General features: G+C 37.5%; 1 protein-coding gene across 1 annotated transcript in view; it reads left to right on the top strand.

The window, feature by feature from the left end:
• The window catches only part of PDK3 (pyruvate dehydrogenase kinase 3), a 60,012-nt gene that overhangs the window by 18,808 nt on the left and 18,247 nt on the right, over nt 1-22,957 (top strand). The window contains exons 2-5 of the mRNA XM_074159778.1: nt 2,616-2,757; nt 12,740-12,811; nt 19,089-19,273; nt 21,377-21,466. Coding sequence (XP_074015879.1) covers nt 2,616-2,757; nt 12,740-12,811; nt 19,089-19,273; nt 21,377-21,466 — 489 coding nt within the window. The remainder of the gene's footprint in view (nt 1-2,615; nt 2,758-12,739; nt 12,812-19,088; nt 19,274-21,376; nt 21,467-22,957) is intronic.

Genomic DNA, 22,957 nt, shown 5'->3' with positions numbered 1-22,957 from the left:
TTTCCTTTTCCTTTTTTTTTCCTTTTCCTTTTTTTTCCTTTTCCTTTTTTTCCTTTTCCTTTTTTTTCCTTTTCCTTTTTTTTCCTTTTCCTTTTTTTCCTTTTCCTTTTTTTCCTTTTCCTTTTTTTCCTTTTCCTTTTTTTTCCTTTTCCTTTTTTTTCCTTTTCCTTTTTTTCCTTTTCCTTTTTTTCCTTTTCCTTTTCCTTTTCCTTTTTTTTCCTTTTCCTTTTCCTTTTTTTTTCCTTTTCCTTTTCCTTTTTTTCCTTTTCCTTTTCCTTTTCCTTTTCCTTTTCCTTTTCCTTTTCCTTTTCCTTTTCCTTTTCCTTTTCCTTTTCCTTTTCCTTTTCCTTTTCCTTTTCCTTTTCCTTTTCCTTTTCCTTTTCCTTTTCCTTTTCCCTGCACCAAGCATGCAAAGGGATCCCTAAGAGCCCTGTACCTAAAACGTGGCTGTATATTAGAGCAAGGCAACTCCTTAAAAAGAAGAGTTTTGAACTGTTGGGGTGAGACAGATTGGAGATGTGCCCTTGCTCATGGGAGGAAAGGGAGTGTGTCTCTTCTGCCAGTCCTGCTTTCCAGTCTAGCAGCTTTTGTCTGCCTTGCACAAACCCGGGGACTGTGTCTGCGAAGGGCCCGCATGCCCTTTCACAGCCCGTGGGTTCTTGTTCACCATTTCCTCATTCTCCGTCTGGGCTGTCTTTCGTTCATTTTGCTTTTTATTGCCCAGAAAATAACTAACTTGCTCTGAGTCACTCTTGGGAAGAAACAGTTGTCTCTTTGTTCCTCTCAGTTTTTCCAGCCCAGAAGGTGTAGAGTTAGCTGGCCAGAGAGTCTTCCCTGCTGTCCAGCCACCGTCTTCCTAAAGACCTACTATAAACAGTGACTTGTGAATAAGCAAGTATCTATCATCTATTGTAGATGATCTAACTTAATTGAAGGATTGAACTCTGAAATCATTACTGTGCTTCACAGAAAACAGCAGTGTAATGTCTTGTTTCCTTCTCTAATTTTGACAGGATGTGTGTATTTGTAATTGAAGACGAAATTGAAAATGAAAATGCAAATAAGTAAAATAGGTGCAAACGTTTGCTGGAGGAACAATAATAACATTGCTGACACTAACATAATTTAATGATCTGCTGATTGATGATGCTTAAATGAGCGGGGGGGGGCGGGGGGGGGGGGGAAGGGAAGGGAAACCCTAATCTTTCCTGCATATTCCCCCAAGCTTGTGTTATGGTTTGGGAACTAATCCATCAATGCATGTTACCTATGCAGAAAAGGTGAAAACTGCTGTTCAGCTGATTATAATGGGACTGTCTTAAGAAGTATCACCTTGATTGTGCTGGTTGCACTGTACTTGAGTCTTTCAAATTGCAAATCTCAGTGATTATGTGCCTAGTAGTGCTTTTAACACTTTCTGGTTTGCTTGAACATAATTTGTAGCTCTTGTATTATGCCTTCACTCACAAATTTTGCAGGCAGTTGTACTGGTTATCATCACAAAAGACATTTGCTGTCTTTCTGGGCAAAAGCAGAATACTGACTGTTACAAGTAAAACATGAATTGTTTCTTTTTCTTTTAATTTATCTGGACTCTTTAGAAATTGATAGTGGTAGGGAATTCCCCCTCTTACGAAACACTGCAAAATACAAAAAAGTGTGTCAAGTCAGGTCTGATCTGCCTTCTGAACGGTTTGGGCAAGAGTCGTAATATCTCATACTTTCAACTATTTGTAGTTGCAGTTTTATAGGTATCTCTGGTAACTGGTTTAGCTTAAGAATGCTATTAGTCATGTCAGTCGTCTTGTTTGTGTAGGGTGGCTCCAGAGAATGGTCACTGTTCCAACTAGGTCCGCAGCAAAGTATTGTTATTTTGCTGAATCCCTTTTATTTGCTTTCTGACCATTTGGGATTTTTAAAAATTTTAGTTTTAAAATATTGTGCTGGATAAAAGTCTGTTTTAAAGGTAAAAGTCCAAGATAATCTCAGCTACAGCTTTTCAGTATTGGAATGTGGTGATGAGCACTGCACTTTCCTTCCAGGTAGCTAGTGAGCATCTTGTAGTCTAGTCCTAGGAGGGGTGGTGACTTTTGCTGGTCTTTCCAGGTGCTGCTGAAACATTTAAGTACTTAGTAGGTTTGAAGAGCTTGTGACATGAAATGGTGGTCAGCTGTTGCCATTCTGTTTTGTCCGTTTGTTTTCACTTCTTACCCTCCCTTATGTGTGTGGCATGCACTTTTTAAAAACTCACTTTAGTAGAAAAGTCATACTGATAAAAGCTAGTATTTTGGGGCTTTATTTCCAGCTAATATCAAGTCTTTGCTATTTGATGATTTTTATGTATAGGATGAGAGATTTTATTTATAGGAGAGAGGATGAGATGATGTAAAATGAGGAAGAATGTCAGATAAAAGAATTTAAGCTCTAAGAAGGTAAATGCATAATATGTGTCTTGGGAGTAAAAGGGAAGTTAAGGTGGGCACTGAAAGAAATTATTTTTAAACGTTTTTTATTTCCACAAGTGATTTTTTTTAAGTCTTCTAGCACTGGCAAGTCTAAAATTTGATGGGCTACAGTGGACATCTTTTTTTTTTTTTTTCCCTTCCTTCTAACAGGTCGTGACAATGCATGTGAGAAGACTTCATACATGTTTCTGCGAAAAGAACTTCCTGTGCGACTAGCCAACACCATGAGAGAAGTCAATTTGTTGCCTGATAACTTACTTAACAGGCCTTCAGTTGGGCTAGTACAGAGTTGGTAAGTTTAAAAAAATAAAAGGATTGAAAAATTAGTGTAAAACTAACACTATATGTGTTGTTTTACTTGCAACTCGGCATGAGTTGTCTTGAACTGAAGTCTGGTTTCTGCCTTGAATTGTTTATAATGCATGTCTCTTGTCAAATGAAGTTTCATTTTCTTCTGTCTAATGTTAAGTAAATATTCTAATATGGATCTTAAGAGATAAGGATTTGTAAGTTAGTCTTGTAAATTAGTAAAAGCATACTGTTGTCTCCCAGATAATTAGAATCAGTCCATAACTTCCAAGAGCGAGCATTTTAAATATTCCTTACTGTATTGCACCCATGACTTCTTGGAATAGGTGTTCCTTCTCCTTACTTTTCCCTTACCAAAAATACTGAAAGAAAATTTAAACCTCGTCTGTTCTTTTCATTGCTAAATCTTTAAAAATGTAATCTGGTATTCAGTGGAAGTTATGAAACAGGGCAAAAATTTGGTGTTGTCCAGTAAGTGATGTTCTCCATTGTGATAACTAGTGTATATCTGAAGTGATTCAAAGTCCTGTCATCTTTTCCACAGTACTTAATTTCTAGCCTACTTGCATGCTCAATGAGGTTTGGAAACTAGTGCCTTGTTATGTATTAAGCTCTAAAAAATTGTCGTTCATGGGGTATTCATTGTCTGTCTACCTGCAAATACTTGATCCAAAGAATTAATGTAAAAAGATATTTGCACTATACAACAATTTTCCCTTGTGAATAACAGCTTATCTATTCAGTGTGTGAGTTTAACAGAAGTCTACAACATTAGTTACATTTCAGTTATAGCCCTTGAGCCAAGAAATTCCATATTGACAGCTGCGTTTGGTCTCATATTTGTCAAGCTTCACACTTAGAAAATATAAATTAGGATATGTGGTATTGTGTACTTTGGTTTAAACATATTTGTCTATGAAAGGTAATACTAGCTGTCTTGATGACCACTTCAAATGTAGTGATTAAGTGCTTCAAATACATGTGAATGCTGTGGAGCCACACAATAGCAATCACTTCGTGGTTAAGTGGCAGCCTGCAAGGGGCGAAGGCTTGTATCATCTGTCTGATGTTACTATAAGTTGTTATATCAAATAGGAAGGAGTAGATAATATGCAGGCCTTTTAGGCTTTTCTGATCTACATGGCTTGTGAAGCTGTCTTTAGTGAAATGTGGAAAGATAGGTGAATGAAGAAAAAGAAATAGTTTTTCTGTAGTGACCCTACAGCATGATTCTTCTAGTCCAATTGTACGTTCTCTGGCATATGCTTCTGCCCTGCTAGTGCAGAATCAAGTAACATTCGGATCACTTCTGCCAAAGGAACTGAAGGGGTGTTTCGAGTGGATGGCCCCTTCGTAACTTTTGCTTAGAGGTTTGAGGTCTCATGGGTTGACTTTTATGACTATGATAGATACTATTGATACTATTTTTGAAAAAAAGGTCTGTCTGGAATGTACTAGAACATATGACTTTAAGATACTTGTCCAAATTGTGTGTTTTATATGATAATGTGATTTGCATTATCACAGCTGTAGACTGATAGTTGTCTGTTAAATGGGCCAAAATATCAGACTGTAACATGATGAAGAATTTCAAGTGGACATCCAACCCAGAGACAGAAGTCTGAAATCAGTGTTTGTTGTAATGTTCTTTTGATTTTGATCCTCAGTTAACTAACAGTTTTTGTGTAAAGGAGTATCTTCACTGGGATTATGTAAGAATATTTTTTGTGATCTTACGTCAGAAGTACCAAACTAACTGTAGTATGTTGTTTTCTGGGTTATAGATGTGGACTTTTAAGAGCTTATTTTTCTATTTAGAGTTTTTTAATTGTTCTTAAACGTTTGCCTGTAGATTTTAAGTCCTAGTGATACAGTGGTGCTGAACCTTGGGCAAAATTTACTGTACCAGTTAGCTTTTAAAAGACCAAAACAAACCAGTTTTATTAATTTCAGTGTGAATGACCTTGAGTATGCTGATAGCAAGTTTTGAAACATATTTATAATTTCTTAACCTAAATTTTAGACATATCTAGAGAGATATCCCTGAATTTTATGCAGTAGAATAAATAAATATGAATTTAGCTGTCTGGCTGTTTTGTGAACTTGTAAAATGGAGAAATCTCTTCTTGACACACTTGTTTCATACTTCAAGAATTCCTTTCAGTTCAGATTTCATAATCCTTTATTTTTACTATGCCAGAGGTTGAGGAAGCTTGACAATTTATTAATATGCAAACAAAAAATCTGATATACATTTGCCACAAGTGAGCAAAGACATACTTTAATACATTATTCACCTTAATCTGTTTATTTGCTAATTTTCAGTAATTTTTGTAGTCACCAACATATTTATGATTTATTTACACTACCCTTTATACTAGAAGCCTATGTTTTTATATTCTTTTGGTGAGACTTCAGATTAGTCAGAGCTTTAAAATGTGAGTTCCCAGTCTATTCCTTAATGCCAGCATGCCAAAAAATACAAAAAGCTTCTAATCTTTAAAGTAGTTTTATTAAACTTAGAGTAAGGTAGCTCTGCAAATAGATGAATTTGGTGGAGTAAGAAAACCAATTAAGCGTGCCTGCTGTACAGCGTGGATCCTTTCCTGTCAGTCCTCTGTCCAGCTAGGCAGTGACATTCTGGATTGCATTGAATTTCCTAGTACCTTATAGGTCCCTTGGGCAGCAACCTCATCTTGTCACTTTGGGGAATATGCTCCCTGCTGCAGGCAAACCTTGTTCTTCTCTCACTTCTCTAATCCATCTTCATAGTCATGCTGTAGGCACTTTGCGTCCTGTACCACACTCTTTCACTGCGCTGCCAAACAGATTTTTCAACCGATTGCTTGATTGCTCTCAGGAAAGGCACATTTTTTTTTCTCCTTCCTTTCTGGGTTCCTTACCCGGATGTGTGCAGCAATGAGGATAGGCAAGACAGCTGTCCTTCCTTTGTGATACTAAGCTGCGCTTTTCTGAATAAATCTGGCATTACACAGGGTGAACTATGAAAAAAATTGTTTTGCATTTTGTTTGCATACCTGTGCAGAGGTAAAACATTAGCTGTGTCCCAGTTTGAGTTTATAACTCAAACTTATAGTTTATGCATATGTTTTGCATGGAGTAGCAAGGGAAGAACAAAGTGAATGAAAAATAGTAACACAGTTAATGTGTTCTGGCTGTGAACTGGGGTGATTCCAAATAAGACAGATCAACAACCAGCATGCTAGGGATCAGCAATTAATTTTCAGTTTTTCAAAATTAATGGGCAACTTCCTAGTTACAAAGAAGTGGGCCTCTTAGGCCAGCTTTCAGGGGGCACCCTATAGCTAAAGTGCACCGCAGGTAGAATATTGAACATGTGGCAGAATTGCGTAATACAGGATATCATCAGTAATCTGATAAGAGAAAATAGTTGCAATAAAACCTTATAATGGATAATATCAGAGCTTGTAAAATATCTAATGTAAGTGTGAGAATTGCACAATATACTATTCAGTCATATCCAAGATTCACATTTTCATTAATCCTGACTGTATTTCTCCAGTACTTTTTCTCTCCCCCCCCCCCCAGTGGAATAGGGGAGAGGATCAGAAGAGTAAAAGTGAGAAAACTCATGGGTTGAGAGAAAGACAGTTTAATAGGTAAAGCAAAAGCTACACACTCAAGCAAAGCAAAACAAGGAATTCCTTCACTACTTCCCATTGGCAGGCAGGTGTTCAGCCATCTCCAGGAAAGCAGGGCTCCATCACATATAATGGTTACTTGGGAAGACAAATACCATCGCTCCAAATGCTGCCCCTTTCCTTCTTCCCTCAGCTTTATATGGTGAGCATGAAGTCATATGGTATGGAATATCCCTTTGGCTAGTTGGGGTCAGCTGTCCCAGCTGTGTCCCCTCCCAACTTCTTATGCGCCCCCAGCCTGCTCACTGGTGGGGTGGTATGAGGAGCAGAAAAGACCTCAACGCTGTGTAAACGCTGCTCAGCCATACCTAAAATGTCCCTGTGTTATCAACGCTGTTTTCAGCACAAATTGCAGACATAGCCCCATACCAGCTACTATGAAAGAAAATTAACTCTATCCCAGCCAAAACCAGCACAACACATTAGAGAAATTGGTACAGTTTGAGGATTGGTAATTGTTTTTTCCTCTATTTCTTACATTCAGACTATGCTAACAAGATTGTGTTACCATGGAGATATGTTTTTTTCAGTGCTTTAGTGTTAGATTCTAAAGGAAAATCTTAATGAAATACACATGGGGAAAAGCAAAGGTATCTTGTGTGAGCTTTAAAAAAAAAATAAAAATCTGGAGTTGACATTATGGGCATTTACAGGGATTTCATGTATGAAGTGTGCTGTTCTAGAATAATTACATTTGGCAGACTAACAAGAATTCAACCTACCTGGTAGTAATTAACAAAAGAACAAGGCCAAAGGGTGCTTGAAACCAAAGAGCTTGCCCAATGAATTGTAGCATATTGTGATAAAAAATTAGACACCAGAAAGACAACAGATTTGAAGGTCATAAGTTTTGATTTCTGCTTTTCATGACTCACTGAAGATAGCAAAATATAGCTGACATTCTGGTTTTTTTCCTCTGTGCTGGCTGGTGCTTTTGTAGATTTATGTCTTGCATTGTTGTATTTGTTTACTAATAAGATAGCAAATCATACATTATTCTGATACTTTCTCTCCTTTGTTCTAGCTGGCTGGTAATTGTGTGTGAAGTATATTTAAAACATCACAAGGTCTTCCTTTCCAGTGCTAGATAAATTTTGTAGTTGCCACCTTTATTTATCCATATCTACACCCACAGTTCAAATTAAAAGAAAATTCAAGGAAATAGATGATTCTATGAAAGGAATGATCTTTTTTACACACACTAGCTGTTACAGGAATGAACTGCATTGCTGACTGCTCACCTTTAGGCAGATTGTACTGTTGGTGGTAGTTAAGACGATGTGAATTACTTATTATGGCTAATCGAAGTTATAAATTTCCTTGTAAACAAATTTTCTACATAATTGCTTTAATTTTGAGCTGTTTGGGAGGGAGCGGGAGGATGAATATTGTGTAAAAACTGTAAAGCACAACTGGATAAAAGAAAGAGGTACAGCATTTGCAGCTCCAAGTTGTTATGTGGAGACTTGGGCTGATATACAGGGTATTACGTCACCAAAACTGGGATGTTGTATAGTGGTAGGCATTGGACCAGGGGTTAGGTTTATTTGACTTGAGGTTACTTTTTTCTAGCTTTATTTAGTAAAGGGATTGGAAGAAATAGTAAAAGTGATGGAAGGAATTGAATAACGTAGATTTGAAGTTAACCTGTGAGCTGGTCGCTCTAACTTACTAGGTACAGTGCTTGTGCTGATAAACTAGACTTCTAAAGTAATCTCAACTTACTTTAAAGTCAGAAAGAGACATCTCAATATTGTAGCTAACTCTACCTAAAGGAAAAGCATTGCCTGTTTCCGTAGTTTCTCCATCACCACAGGGATTAAAGAAAAATTACTTTAGCACATTTTTAAGTTTCCTTAGTTTAGAGCATTTAGTTTGTGTAATTTTCCTTTGTTTCAGAAACTCTCAGTTCCTCATTGGTGCCATGTTGAGCCTGCAGTGTAATGACCTCAGAAGCCGTTCTGCTTGCTGGTTGCGCTGAAGATTGGTGACCATGTTTGGCAGCTTTTTTCTGGTTGAGACCTGCTTTAATCTTTCTCTGACCGGGGCAGTTTTCTGCACAATTACTTCCTTCATCAGATGAGAGAAACACTTGGCCCTGCCTGATACTCTAGTAAAAGTGCTGATCCTTTAACACAGGTGTAGTGATGCTGGATTATTCCAGGGGCAGCAGTTTTAGGACTAGTGTCTCAATAAGCTAACAGAGTACAAATCTCAATACAGTTTATCAGTAGTGGTAGGCAACCAATCAAATCCAGTCAGGTATCGGCTACATTCAGTACCAGAAATAGTCATTGCCGTTTTATCCTTAGCATCAGCACAGGACTGTTGATGTTTGAGATTTCTGGTAAGAGATCTGTAGTAAAAAGCACCTGCTGTGTTGCTTCTCAGTGTGATTGTTGTCCTAGGTCTTCAGTAACAGAACTTTCTAAGTATTATATGATGACAGATGGGGGTGAGCAACTTCCTAAGAACCTCCTCTTACTTTACCATGAGAGGAGCTGTCACTTCTTTTATGACACAGATTTACTGAAGCATCTTTCATATGGGACAAAGCTGAGAGCTGAGTATTTCCTTACAGATATTCAGCAAGCCATCTGGACTGTTCAACCTGAAGAAGAGAAGGCTTGGGTGGGCAGAGAGGACAGATATCAACAGTGTTTATAAATACCTAATGAGAGAGAATGAAGATGAGGGAGCCAGACTTCTTTCAGTAGTGCTCAGGGACAGGATGGGAGGCAATGAACAGAAATTAAAGCACAGGAAATTCCATCTGAACATAAGAAGAAACTTTTTTTACCATGAGGGTGATCAAACACCACAGGAAGGTTCCCTAGAGAGACTGTGGAGTTTCCATCGGTGGAGAGATTCAGACACCAACTGGACATAGTCCTGGACAGCCTGCTCTAGCTGACCCTGTTTAAGCAAGGAGGTTGGACTAGATGATTTTATGAGATCTCTTCCAACTTAAATGATTTTGTGATTCTGAATTTTCTTGAAAGGGAGGATGGAAAGTTTGAAAGCAGTTGGACAGGGGGCGGGGAGGGGGGAAGAGTAGAGGGGTGGTTGCTGGCAAACTTGCTGACACCTACAGCACTTGGCCCTTTATGTAATGAGAAACACTTTATGATGTGGAGGGTGTTAGTGACAGTTCATAGTCCACCTCCTGGCATGTATTGTGCTATGGCTGTGCTGGAGAAATCGCAGCATTTTGGCCTACTTGTTGATTTAGGTCACAATGGCTACCTTGGGTTTCATAGATTTGATGCACATCTACAGCAGGTTCCAGTTTTAGTTTCTTCTGAGAAGTGCCAAAACCACTTTGCAAATATAAGCGATGTAGATTAAGTGAAGGTTATTTGGGCAATAATTTCAAAACCATACTGCAGGTTTAGATTTGGAGGAAAAAAAAAGCTAATGTAGACACAGTCACTGAGTGGCAAGAGATCAGCCTGTATTTAAGGAATAGAATAAGACTTCTTCACAGGAATCCTGCAGGTATTTTGGGTTGACTGTTTTTCTCTGTACAATCAAAGAAGTGTTTTGCCTGATTTCCTTTTACCACACAAACAAATTTAAGACAGCAAATATTTATTTAATTACAAAGGAAAATTTAAGCTTTATGTTACAACCCACAGCATGAGGGAACTAGTCCAGTCCAACAATGCTGATGGCCAGAAGTCAAGTTATGTGGCTTTTTTCATTCCTAAATATATTTGCAAGAAAAGGATGCCACATGAATGATACTCTTTTCTCTATTCACAGAAAAACTTCAGAAAGTCAGTTACCTCTTTGAGACAATTATGGATTGAATGACTTAGATATGTTCTTATCACCCATCAAGGAAATAGTGAAGGAGGCAGCAAAGATTGGTTGTGGAGTGTCATGTATTCACTAGAGGAAGAGCAAAACTGGTATCAAGCATTGCTTCTGCATGACATTGCCTGGTTTGGCGAGAAGTCAAAACCTGATCTTATTGCCTTCATAAAGCCAAACTGATGACACCCTGAATTGCCTCAGTGCCTTGTCCACCACTTTCCCGTCTTTCATTTTGGAGTTCCTTTGTGAAGTTTAATTACTGTGTTTTGCTTACTGTAATAATGGTATCCTTTTTCCCATCCTTTACCCATGATTAACTTGATTCATATGAGGCAGATGATGTTGAAGAACACATACCTCTTTTAAACAAAAGAGTGAGGGTGATCATAATTTGTTACATGTTAAGTCTTGCAGGTGAAGCAGCTGAGTTCAGAGAGTAAAGCAGCTTTTTCCTGTGAGAATGAATAAAAGGGGAGTGGGTATGAGGGTGCATTCTCAAAAGAGATTAGTTTTCATTCATTCTTCTAGAAGCTCAGTCCCTCCTCTAGCTGATGGTCCTGATGATTCTTCCTCTGCCTCTCTGTTCTCCACATCATGTGTGCTGTCCCTGCATAGTTAGCACTGCTCAGCAGTTAGCACTGCATAGTTAGCATCTTTCTAACTGCTAAATGTTGCACTTTTCAGGAACTTATCTTCAGTGGATAGTGGGCTAGGGCTCCTTAAGTTAGTGACTGTTCCCTGAAGTGACCCTTTGGCAATTTCTTGAATTCCTGGTAGTGTGGGGTGATGGTTGTTCTAAACTGATACTGTCTCGTAGGAGTGTAAAAGAGCATGTTTTAAAATAAGCAGTACTGGGAGATCAGTTACTTCCCAAACTTGTAACTGACAAACGTTTGGGGGATTTCTGTAGTCATTTGTAAGGGCTGCAGGAGAGCAAAAACACATGGAGGGACAGGAGCTAGTGTTAGTGTGCTGACTGTGTTGCAAATGATTTGTCCAGGTCTCCCTGGAGAAATGTCAGTGACCTGTGATGGCTGCAAGTGAAATGGGAGATGGAGTTAGCATGTGGTTCTGGAAGGAGTCGTGTAGACAGCAGTGTTGTGTCTTAAGCTTTGCTGTAGCTTGAAGATGTAGGGTGAAGTTTCACAGCCTGCTTAAGCTGGGCTTAACATAGAACTGCTAGCAAAAGAGGCTTTATTGTAATGTGAAGTTACCCAAGCTTCAGCGACCGGGGCCAGTCTCATAGGCACTGGGCTTATGCACCGATTATTTTGTTGAGCTGGTCTAATAGGTGCTTCTACTGAAAGGGGAAAAGTTTGCTAATCCGTTTTACTTTTTCCTGGTGTAGGCTTTATGCTTATCTTTTATCTCCTGTGCTAGCCTTAGCTGGTTAGACCTTTCTTTGAGTTGTTTTCACATGTGAAAATGATTAAAAAGACCAAACAAACCTATCTGGCTGGCTGTTCCCATTGCAGGGAGTTCAGCTGTTGACACAGACATCTGATTAGCATTGTGTAAGTGACAGTGCTTAACCAGGGGTGAAGGGAGGGCAAAGGGAGAGAAATGGTAGCTCCTTCTGGCAACATTGAAAACCTGCATTTTATGTGTGTGATTGCTACCTTTCCTGATTTACTTCAAGAAATAGGTCTCAATTCTGTAATCGTTAAAGCTACATCTGTACCACTAAATGCATCTGCTTCAGGATGTGATACCTGGTCCTCACGCCCAGTGGTGTGAGGTGGTGGCGTTTAGACTGGTGTTGAGCTAGTTTCCTACAGAGCAGGCTGGCTGCGTTCGTGTTGAGTGGTACTTTGCCTTAAATGTTCTTTGGGTCCTGTGTGGTACCTCTGTGGCTCTAAGCCTCAGTTAATCTCATGTGTGCTGAATTTCTGAACTAGTGAGAGCTGTGTTGTGTAAGAGTTGTGTTTTTATGAAACTGAGGGTTGTGTCACGTGCCCTGAGGTACAATGTGAGGAGATGTGGGAGTGTGTGAAGGGGTGTGCTCTAGTAGGTCCAGCTTTAGCATGGCTTTTGGGGAGTTTTCCCTGGAGCTTTATTTTGGAAGGAAGGTTGGATCGCTCTCTGAGGAACATGGGAGCAAGCTAACATCTCTACAAAGTAGATGACCAAGAAATCAAGATGCAGGGATGAAGTTAGTTACCTAAAATAACAGACCTACCTAAAGAGAGGGTTTGCTCCTGTTATCTTCAGCTTGATTTATATATCAGTTTTCCTGAATCGTGGACTGTAGGGTCATAAATAATACTTTTAAACTCAATATAATATATTGTAGTTGCTTTCTTTCTTTTTGTTGCAGCATCCCACTTCGTTTTAGCCTTTGCAGAGAACTGTGTACTATACTTCTGTTGTTTCAGATGAGGTTGTAGTCTTAAAATCAAAAATTCAAAAATAATTTAGGTTTAAGTATTTTAACTCCTCCTTTATCGTTTTTGCTTATTTCAGGTACATGCAGAGTTTCCTTGAACTTTTAGAATATGAAAACAAAAGTCCTGAGGATCCTCATGTTCTGGATGAGTGAGTAATTTGTTTTCTTGTGATGGTTCGTTTTAAAATAATCTGTCTCAAAAAAAAAAAGTGGGTTTGTACTATAGGATAACAGTGTTCTTATTTGTAAAGCAGAATTTGTGCAGCAGAGGCCAAAACAGTAATACAAGAATCAAAGTGTTTTTGAACAATATATTTTGCATTTATACAGTCTGATAGTTTAAGAAATGGCATGAGATGCTTCCTCCAAGGCTGTACTGAGAAGATAACATGCATTGCATATCAAATACTTACGAATGAAATGTCATTTCAGTATACATTGAGCTTAGTACTCTATTGTATGTAATGTATATTACCACATTAATACTTTCAGGTTTTTTTTAGTATGCAAACATTCAGTGTGTCAATCATTGTTTTTATCTAAGAACTTTTTTAATGGACTTCAATTACTGCTGTTCACCTACCTCATTGAATAACATTACTTAAGTTTTGAGAAGTAAGGGAAGCTTAGCCCATTTTCTTTATCAACAAAATCATGTTAAAATTGTCATTAGAATGTTTCCTGGAAATTTATGTGCGTAAAACAGGAAAAAAAAAAAAAAGCCCCACATGTATGTGAGAACAACAAGTACAACATACATCGGAGACTTAAAGACAAAACCCATGCACACCCAACACTAAGATCTATGGTTACCCTGTACTGTGTAGCAGTCAACTTTGATTCAGATTACTTCTTGTGGGTTTTTTGGTTTGTTGATGAGTTTTCTTAGGGTAGCTTGTCTTTTCAACTTGAATTTTTTTTTAAGCTCTGGAAATCTTGGCTGATCAAGCAGTGCTTGATGGGAAATGTTTCATAAAACATCTTGCAGTCCAACAAATACTCTGTTTGTGCAAGATGTGTCCTGTGCTGTGCAAAAATGTGTTTTGTCTTCAGTTAGTTTTAGATACATTAACTGCTATGTTATGTTAGGTTAAGTAAAGGTTTTATTAGGTAATGCATTTTAGATGTTATGGTTTTTGGCTGTGGGCATGTTATCTGAGGCCTTTAAGTATCAAGGAATACATGCAGGAGAAACTCAAGTGCTTGAGTACCAAATTGCCTGTGTGGCAGAGCCGTAGAAGGACCTGTAAGGCTTATAGACTGCCTGAGTGAATTGTAGTGCTATTGAACAAGGGGAAAGTAACTATTTTCTCAATGTGAGTCCTAAGCTGGAATACGGTCTTCAGTTCTGGGCAGTACCTATTAAGAAATTAAAATGTACTTGGACAGAATTGATGTGAAAGGAGCAAGAGTTAGAAACTTGGAGAGTTCCACCTCTGAATAATGTTGAAGGCATTTGTTTAGACTGGCAAAAAAAGAAACTGAAGTGCGAGACTGGAAGTCTGAGTATGCCAAAAAAAAATTTAAAAATTGCTGTAATAAAGGATGAATGGTTGCTTTAAGTGAAGAAGTGAAGAATTAAAAAATGGCTGATTTTTATTAAAGTTGAGATTGTATACAGGGCAAAAATATGAATTCTAATATTAGGGAAAACAGACTGAAAAAGACCATTTCAGAAAGCTGTAGAGCATCCCATTTTAAAAGCTTTTAAAAACAGATTAGATAGCTTTCAGTGATGTTCTAGGCATGCTTATTCTGTAGTGGTTAAATAAGATTAACTTTTCAGCTACCTCTAGCTGTTACATTTTTGTGATGCTGTATTTACAGCCTGTTTACTGATGGGACAAGAATTTCTGTTTGCGAATAGTTTAGCAGTAACTTTTCCTGCTGCTTGACTTAAAAGAACATTTTGAGTGAGATTAAGCTACCAAAATTACATGTCTGTTTTCTTTTGAGATGGCACAAGCTGTTCTAGTCATCTAAGCGAGCCTGGCAAGTGTAACCCGGGTCCCATTAATCCTATAATGTCCTGGATGTGCAGGTGGAGGCAAGGTGGTTGTGTAGCTTCTGGTACCATCTTAGACTACCTGTATTTAAGTAACTGAATTTCAGCTTCTTATGGACTTCAGAGGTTCATGGTAGATTACTATATATATGTATTTTAAAAGGTTGATGAACAGTTTACTTGGAGATCTATTTTTAGAGTCTGTTCATAATTATCAAATGAATTATCTGATTCTCCCATGTGGATAACAGGCATTCTTGATATTGTTTCAAGGCAATAGGAAATATTGTTGTGCTATATTAGTATGTTATACCAAATATTTCATGATGAACCAAATATTTACTCTTTCAGTGTAATTTTTTGTTCTTGAAATCTTGCAATTACTGTATTATATGTAATTAAGTACATATAATAAGGATGTTGGGAATTTTTTGCTACTTATTAAGGTAAAGTCCAGTTAGGTACTTCGACAGTAAGAGTCGTCTTTTGTACTAAGTTTGGCCTGTGAAAAGAGGCAAAAACTGCATTATCTGACAAAAGTTCAAATTTATTCTTCTTGACAGTGTCGGATAGGCTACCTAAGATTAGAAAGTCAGATTTACTTTCCTTCTTTTTGCATGTTATCTGTTGCTAGCTTTCTGAAGTCTATGGCATTTAACTAGATATTGAGCTATAATTAGCTATTATTTTAATATTCTTGGCAAACTGCATCTTTGAAAAAAAAAAAACCACCCTCTTAACTATGGCCATATTTGTCCTGTTATAAACCAGTAGATACATGTACCTTTTTATGAACACTGGGCAAAATCCTTTGAAAGGATTTTTTGTCTCAGCATTTCTGTGATGAGGAGGTTCAGAGGTGCTTCGGTTTCTTCATTACGTTCTATTTGTTAGCAGACCTTATGAAGACTTATTACGACGTTGGCAGATTACTGTTGCTATCAGTGGTATGGGCATACGCCAGAAGGTCAGGTTACTTTTGCATCTTTGGTAATGCAAATATCTTCCCTCAAGCTGCAGGCAGGTCAGGTGGAAGTCTTTCCACAGTTCTGTCAAAGAGAGTGATTGCAGAATGTTAAGGTGTCTGTGCTTGGGTAGAGGGTGTAAGCTGGCAGAAGTGTTGGAAATTTCCCATGGTGTCAATATGCATCAGAATAAATGCACAGAGGCAGAAGTTGTTTTTCAAAAACTGAAGGGTTTGTAAAATGTGCTGTTCACATGTACGTTCAAAGAGCACCCCCTATTCCCATGAGTTTCTTTACTGATTTTTCTCTTTGGGGCACTCTCGTGAGAGGGTGTGAGGGGGTGTGTCCTGGAACCGAGAGCAACTGAAGTAGTGAGCTGTCAGTGTATCTAGAGATAACACACGAGAAACTTAGTAAACAAGAAGTAACTTTCCTTTATGCAGTACTAAGCTTAAAATAGCGATTCTGGTAGCAATTTGAAATAGGACAGTGTTGGAGTAGATTTGATTAACAAGATGCTATTTTGTTACTTTCAAGTAATGTGAAATGCTACTTCACTTAGTTTTGCGCTTCCAAAGTAGCTACACTTTCTAGCAGAGAAATCTTTCAGAGTGTGAAGTTGTGGCTGTCTTTCTGGTGTTTAATCCTCAGCTACCAGCTAGCACTTCTTTAAAAAAGACCAGCCAATCAAAAAAACCCCATTGCGTGTCTGTTCCATTTAAAAGGATTTTTTCAGTATACTCATCACTTTCTTGTCTTTAATCTTTCAGATAATATTATTCATAAAACAGACATAGCAAAAATTCCCTTTGTCTTTATGTTGACTTTTCTTACACTGTGAGGATAGATCAAAACAGAATAATATATACAGTCATTAGGGAGTTAAATAATAACTTGTGTTGTGACATTCATAATTGTCTTGCAGAAGTCTATAGGCTTAATTTATTTAATAGCAATGGTAACGCCTTAAATATTCTTTTGTTGGTACAGAAGCCTCTGAAGCTTGCTTCACTAAAATAGCTTCATATTAATAATTTCTCATTTGTCAAACCAACTGCGTTATTTATTCATTGTGGTTCTGAAAATATGGTACACTGAATTTGAAAAAAACCCAGTCATTGCTAAATAAAATTTTCAGAGCTATTCTGGAGTATTGTCCTGTCCTGTCCCACCCCCCATCTAATCCCATGAGCATTTTAAAAATTCCTTGATATGGTCTCTCACAGTTTGAGTACAGTAGAAGCTTTGTGTATTTCAGGTGAGGGGTTGGGGAGGGGTTTGTAAGGAATAAGTGGTAAGACTAAGGAAATGTATCTTGATTTCTGCCCTGCTACTTTGAAACATGCCTATGTACTTCATGTGTTTGGTCCTTTAAAAGCATCTGCTTGATGAAAACACTTCAGTGAACTTGGATGTCTTTGAAGATGGAACGGGAGGTTTGTCATATCACTGTAATAATGAATTCCTTTATTGTGTGTATCTGCACGCTAAGCTTCAGCTATGATTTTCTGGTCTATAGCATATAAACCTCCTAGACCTTTGTTTGCCCTTCGGAATGCTCTGTGCATTTAAGCACTTTGGTAGCAGGATGTCAGTGAACAGTTTACCCTCCTGGAGCACGTGGGCATCACGTTGTATATATTGTGGATAGCGGAGGTATTTAAAAACAAATAGCAAAGATGTCAGCAAATAGCAGTGTTTAGAGAATGTTTACAGTTGTCTTTCAGATGTGATTGTAATTGTTGCTTCTCAGCTCTGGTTTTGGCTAGTGTCTTGTTCCTCTGAAACAGAGAAGCAACATCAGTACAGCCAGGCAGTAGGCTTGTCTTGAAAACAAGACTCAGTGGTTATAGATCATACAGACTCAAGGCTTTAATAAACATAAAAAGAGTCTACAAACCTTTTCAGCATTAAAATATTTTAAGCTGTCCAGTCAGCAAGATTGGTAAGTAAGGAAGCAGTCCTTCTGTACTGTGATAGTATTTAGATTGGGGAATTAGGCAGTTAAAGCTTCCCCTTTTCTATGCAACAAAATAGTGTTGAAAAACTACTGAACTGTTTGTTAATACACACACACAAAACTGTGTGGTTGTTAGACTGAGCATGATGAAAAAAAATATGAAATGAATCCTACATGCCTTTGGAGCTGGCAGTATAGGGTGGGAGAAATAACTTTAAAAGCATATCACTTGTTAAGAATGATATGGTGTACTATCAAATGATTGCCTTAGCTAAGTAGTTATAAAAAGGAAGGAAGCATCTGCTTTAAATGTAGTGACTTGACTACTTTTGGTAGTCTTAATGTTCTTTCCTTTCTTAGTTGGTGTATATTCTACTTTTGATAAAAATAATACATTTATTTTTTGTGTTCATTATAAATCTACTGAGAATGTTATGCTGGGTTGTTTTTTTTTTTTTTTAAGGATCTGTAGATTTGCAGATATAGGCATAGGTGAACGAGTCTCCCAGCTGTGCTTTCTTTTGAAAGCTGCATTTCACTGTGTGTGCTTTTCTCTTAAACAAGATCATGTAATCATTGTGGTGTCAATATTAATTTAATATTAGAGAATATAGCAGAGTTGAGTAGTAGTGATTTTCCATGTCTAGGCTTTAGAAAGCTATTAAAAACTAACATTTCAAGTATGTATGAGTTTGCACGTGGGGAAGAAAAAGAATGAGCACTTTGAAGATCATAGATGTTGAGCTGCCTTGGCAGGAGAAACAAAAATTCTCCAAGCTGTTTCAAATTTAGTGCCTGTTAACAGGTGATTGTTAAAAGTGATGGAAGGGATATCCTAAAACTTGCTGAGCTACCACGGGAAAGAGCCTGTCAGAGCACCGTTTTACGTGCTCTGCCATCCAGTGGTGTAAAAGGAAACTGAACAGAAGTCACACTGATAATAATTACTTGTCCTGATATGCAAACTTACCGGAGTAGATGCCAGGCAAAGGAAATGCACTCAAAAGTTACACTGCACGGGCTGCGGTTTTAGGAAGAAGGTATGAAGGTTAAAATTCCTCAGGAAATTATGAAGGACCGACAGGTTGTTTTTCCCGGGTTTCCTTTCCCATCTGCCAGCTACTGTTGGTTACAGAGAATGGGAGTTACCATGGTGCATGTGACTGCAATAGAAGAAAATCTTTTGTTCTCTATTAATGGCGAAGAGAGATTGAATTTAAAGGAATGTTTTGCAGAGGAATAACTTAATTTGAAGCCCTAAATATTTCACAGATTTTTGTGAGTGAGAGGTTGACAAAGTATTTTTCTTTAAATAGGTTTGGTTTTATATTTTTATGTTCTGCTATATTTTTGTATTCTCCTTCTTATAACTTTTTGTTGGCTGGGAGGGATAGTAAATAGATGAAAGGGTTTTGCTGGGGGGAGTTGAAAACAGAAGTGAAAGATTGAGTTTAATTATACTTTTAACAATCTGTTTCTAATTTTGTTTCTTCTAGCTTTTTAGATGTTTTAATTAAAGTCAGGAACAGACACAATGATGTGGTTCCAACCATGGCGCAAGGGGTGATTGAATACAAGGAAAAATATGGCTTTGATCCATTCGTTAGCAGTAACATCCAGTATTTTCTAGATAGATTCTACACCAATCGCATCTCTTTCCGTATGCTTATTAACCAACACAGTAAGTAATTGCTTTTTTCATCTTTGAGAACTCATTAGGCTTATGAACCTAAAACCATAGCTTTGCTTTGTGGTTTTTTTTTTTTTCATTCTCATGACTAATTCTTAATATTCTATGCTAATTGTGGTAAAAGATATTGTGGCAACTGGTTAATTTGGTAATATGTAGTTGTCAGAAATGAATCCGAAACACCAGTACACTTTCTTCTAGAGTTGTCAGGCCTTGTTAGGATGGCTGTCACTTTTTAATCGTACTGGCAGAGACAGCTTGCATAGTGATACATGGAGTATTTTTAGATAGCAGTAGAATAGTTGTATCTTTCTGCTCACAAATCTCTCAACATGGTTTGTACAGTTTACATTTATTTCATAATGAAATGCAAGGATGCCATAAATTTTGAATAGTTTATGCACAATGTCTTTTATTGTTGATTTTCCAGCAAGTTATCTAAACATTCCTGCCTTCTAAAGAGATTGAGTATTTCTAACTCAAGTTTTAAATTAGATCCCTTGTCTTCCTTTACTTCTTATTCCCTATTTATGAATAAATGCTAGAATTAGTCATCCTTTGTCATTAGGTGCTGTGTCATTTTTTGTTACTAATAAACTTTTTTTATATTCGTATTACAGAGTGAAAGGAGTTACTTGCACAGCTCCTATTAACCCGTATGTGCAACCATGCAGAAAGTGATCTGTATGAAGTTAAGGACAATCTTGTGATATCTTTTAGTGTATCTTGTACCTTTTCGCTCTAGAGCTTCATTCTCTGCCCAGTATTCTGCTTTTATGAGCTCTTAGAAATTGTAGTACACTACAGATAATGGATGCTACAGTACTGTAGTATAAGGTGTTTTACTACAAGTTGTGTGTGTCTTTCCAGCACCCTTTTGTGTGACTAGCAACTGCCTTGCTGTGTGTCTACAAATGTTTTGTGTGGCAAACCATACAAAACGATGTGTGCAGCTTATTCTGTACTTGAACTTGGGCAGACAAGTGACAGACAGAAAACCAAGTTAAGTTAAAAGGCTCTCATAGAAGAGTTTTAGCAATAAGTAAAAACATTGTCTTAATAGAATTCTTGGGACAAGTGTTAGCAAAATATACTCTAGTCCTAAAATATTAAAATTACTTTTTTGAACTGAAATGGCTTTTCCTATGGACACTCTTATTTAACGGTTTGAAACTTTAAACTGCTTGTAGGTGCTTAAAGTTGTACAGTTTCTCTATGCTAAGCAGTGTTAGTGATCCATCTGTGATGGCAAATATTAATTTTGAAGCACTGATGAAAAAGATGATTGGAAAGCAGAATGCAGAAACAGGTTTTCATTTAGCTTGCATTTCTGTTTCATATATTATTGACAGGCTGTTTCTTACAGTGCAGTTCTGCAAGGTGCAGTGTGCCTTTGTATTAGCTCACTATGACCGGAATAGGAAAAGCTTTCAGAACTTGACTTTTGTTCACCTCATACTGCATCTGTTTCATATCAGAGCTGACTAACTTGCTAAAATAGCAGAAAATTATTTCTGCAAAAAAGTGTAAAACCTTTCTACTTTGAGAGCTAAACTCTCGGGGGAGGATCTGGTGAATGCCAGACCCTAGTGCAAAGGAGGGAGTGGAGAGCATACTGCTGAGAGTCAGGGAGAAAATAGAGTGAGACCTCTGTGCCAGCTGTGAAATTGCAGCTTAGGTGAGTGTAAAAGGCTTTTAATGCTGTCTTACAGTTCCTCAGTTTATAACACTTTCATTGTTGTGAGGGATGCTGTTCTGAAATAATAGTATGAGTGAAGCATTTGACATTTTAGTTTTCTCTAATTTTTAATAGTCCACTTTGAAACGTAGGTTTTCATTTTAACCCACCACACCACTATTTCTGTATTAACTAGACTTAGCTATAAAAAAAAATTAAAAAGAGAGGGGCTTAAAAAAAAATAAAGAGGAGCAGGGAAGGAGGTAGTCTTCCTAAACAAGAATTCTGGCAATTTGCTAGAGAATCTTTTACAAAATGATGTGCTATCCGGTAAGTTTCAGATACCATCAGATTTAAACTTCCTGGGCTGCCTCAAGTGTAATAGACAATTTACTGCCATTTCTTTTTCCTTTTAGCACTTCTTTTTGGTGGAGATATTAATCCTGCTCATCCCAAACATATTGGAAGTATTGATCCTAATTGCAATGTGGCAGAAGTGGTTAAGGGTAAGATGAAGTTAATATTTTTGTTGATTAAACCCACCCCCCAACTTGGAATATGTATAAATATGTTTTGAGATACAAAAGACTAAAGGTCATTTAAATTCATTTAATTAAAAAAAAATAAAAGAAATGAAAGTTCTGCAGTTGCTCACGATAAAACCATGGGTTTATGGAGACTTTTTAATGTCTTCATTATTGGGAATGGAGAAACTTTTGGTATGGTAACAGAACTAAGATTAAGTTTTGAAGTGTTTTGATAAACTTTAGATGCTTTTTTTCCTGGAATACTCAGAAGCAGGTTCTCATGTACTCATCTCTTATCTGATGCTGGTATACTAAAGAAAATTGAGAGTAAGTGAAACCTTCCAGTTTGTTTAGTTAGGCCTTTCAGTAAAATGTCCTCAGGTACACAGATATTCCAGGGAAACTCCCCATTACTATGTGCATCTGATCATATCACAGCCTGTTCTTTCTTAGACAGAAGGTGTGTGTGATGTTTGTACCTGAATGATGTGGTACAGTTGCATTAGAAATCCTTTTTGCTTAAACCCTGTTTGCTTAATGCTGTGAATGTTCATATGCTTTCAAAATGTTAGTAATTAGATGTGAGGCAATGCTGTCTGCTTCAAGAACTTGTGTATTGAAGGTTCATGTTCCGGGTGTATCTATTTACAAATACAGGTCCTGCTGTAGGAGTGAATTCTACCCTCTGTCCTTCACTGCTGTTTGTGCAGCTGCAAGAGGGGAAGAATGTGTTTCTTCCCTTTCAGCTTTTGGTGAAATAAGGGGGAAACCTTTCTTATGTTAGAATTCGACCTGCATGATAGCTTGCTTTGTAATGTAGATGTTTTTTACTGTTATGAAGGCTTCTTGCCTTCTAGCTTTTTGGCTCTAAGAGGGCCTTTTTTTATCAGGTTTCTTTTCTTCTGATTAATCTTACTCCACTTTGACCTCAGCATTGTATATGTTACAGTTGTATTGTTTATTTAGGTACTTATTCTAATAGCAATGTTTGAATCTATTTTGATCATCAAATCCATAATTGCTGCCTTGGACAGAGGAGTCTATGGTGTCAGAAGGTGCTCAGTCCAGTTTTCAAGCCAGTAGCCAAAATAGATCTTCCACATCTGAAGAAATAATAGCGAACAAAATGAGGGCATTGTAAATAGTATCCAGTGTTGTCTTTGAAAGAAATGAAATGTCCTTAAAGACAGGCCCTATCTAGAGTCAAGGTGATTGAGGCCACTTCCTTGTAGAATTAGTGGAGGGGTTAATTTACATTCTGTATATTGTGTTAGCTCCAAAATGTTCTGGCTCACAGATGGCATTCTGTGCTATTTGTCAGAGTTAAGGTGTTGATTTTGGCACTCTGTGTGGCAGCTACAAGTTCTGTATGTCCTTCAAACACTGAAGAAATGATTTAAACAGCTACTTCTTACTTCAAGCAGCCCCACCAAGTGTTGTGTCTGTAACTGAGGTGGGTCTCTGTATCTC

The sequence above is a fragment of the Numenius arquata genome, chromosome 1 (assembly GCF_964106895.1).
Source record: "Numenius arquata chromosome 1, bNumArq3.hap1.1, whole genome shotgun sequence".
Classification (NCBI taxonomy): Eukaryota; Metazoa; Chordata; class Aves; order Charadriiformes; family Scolopacidae; genus Numenius; species Numenius arquata.
The sequence above is the reverse complement of the archived record's forward strand: the minus strand, read 5'-3'. Positions and strand labels throughout refer to the sequence as shown.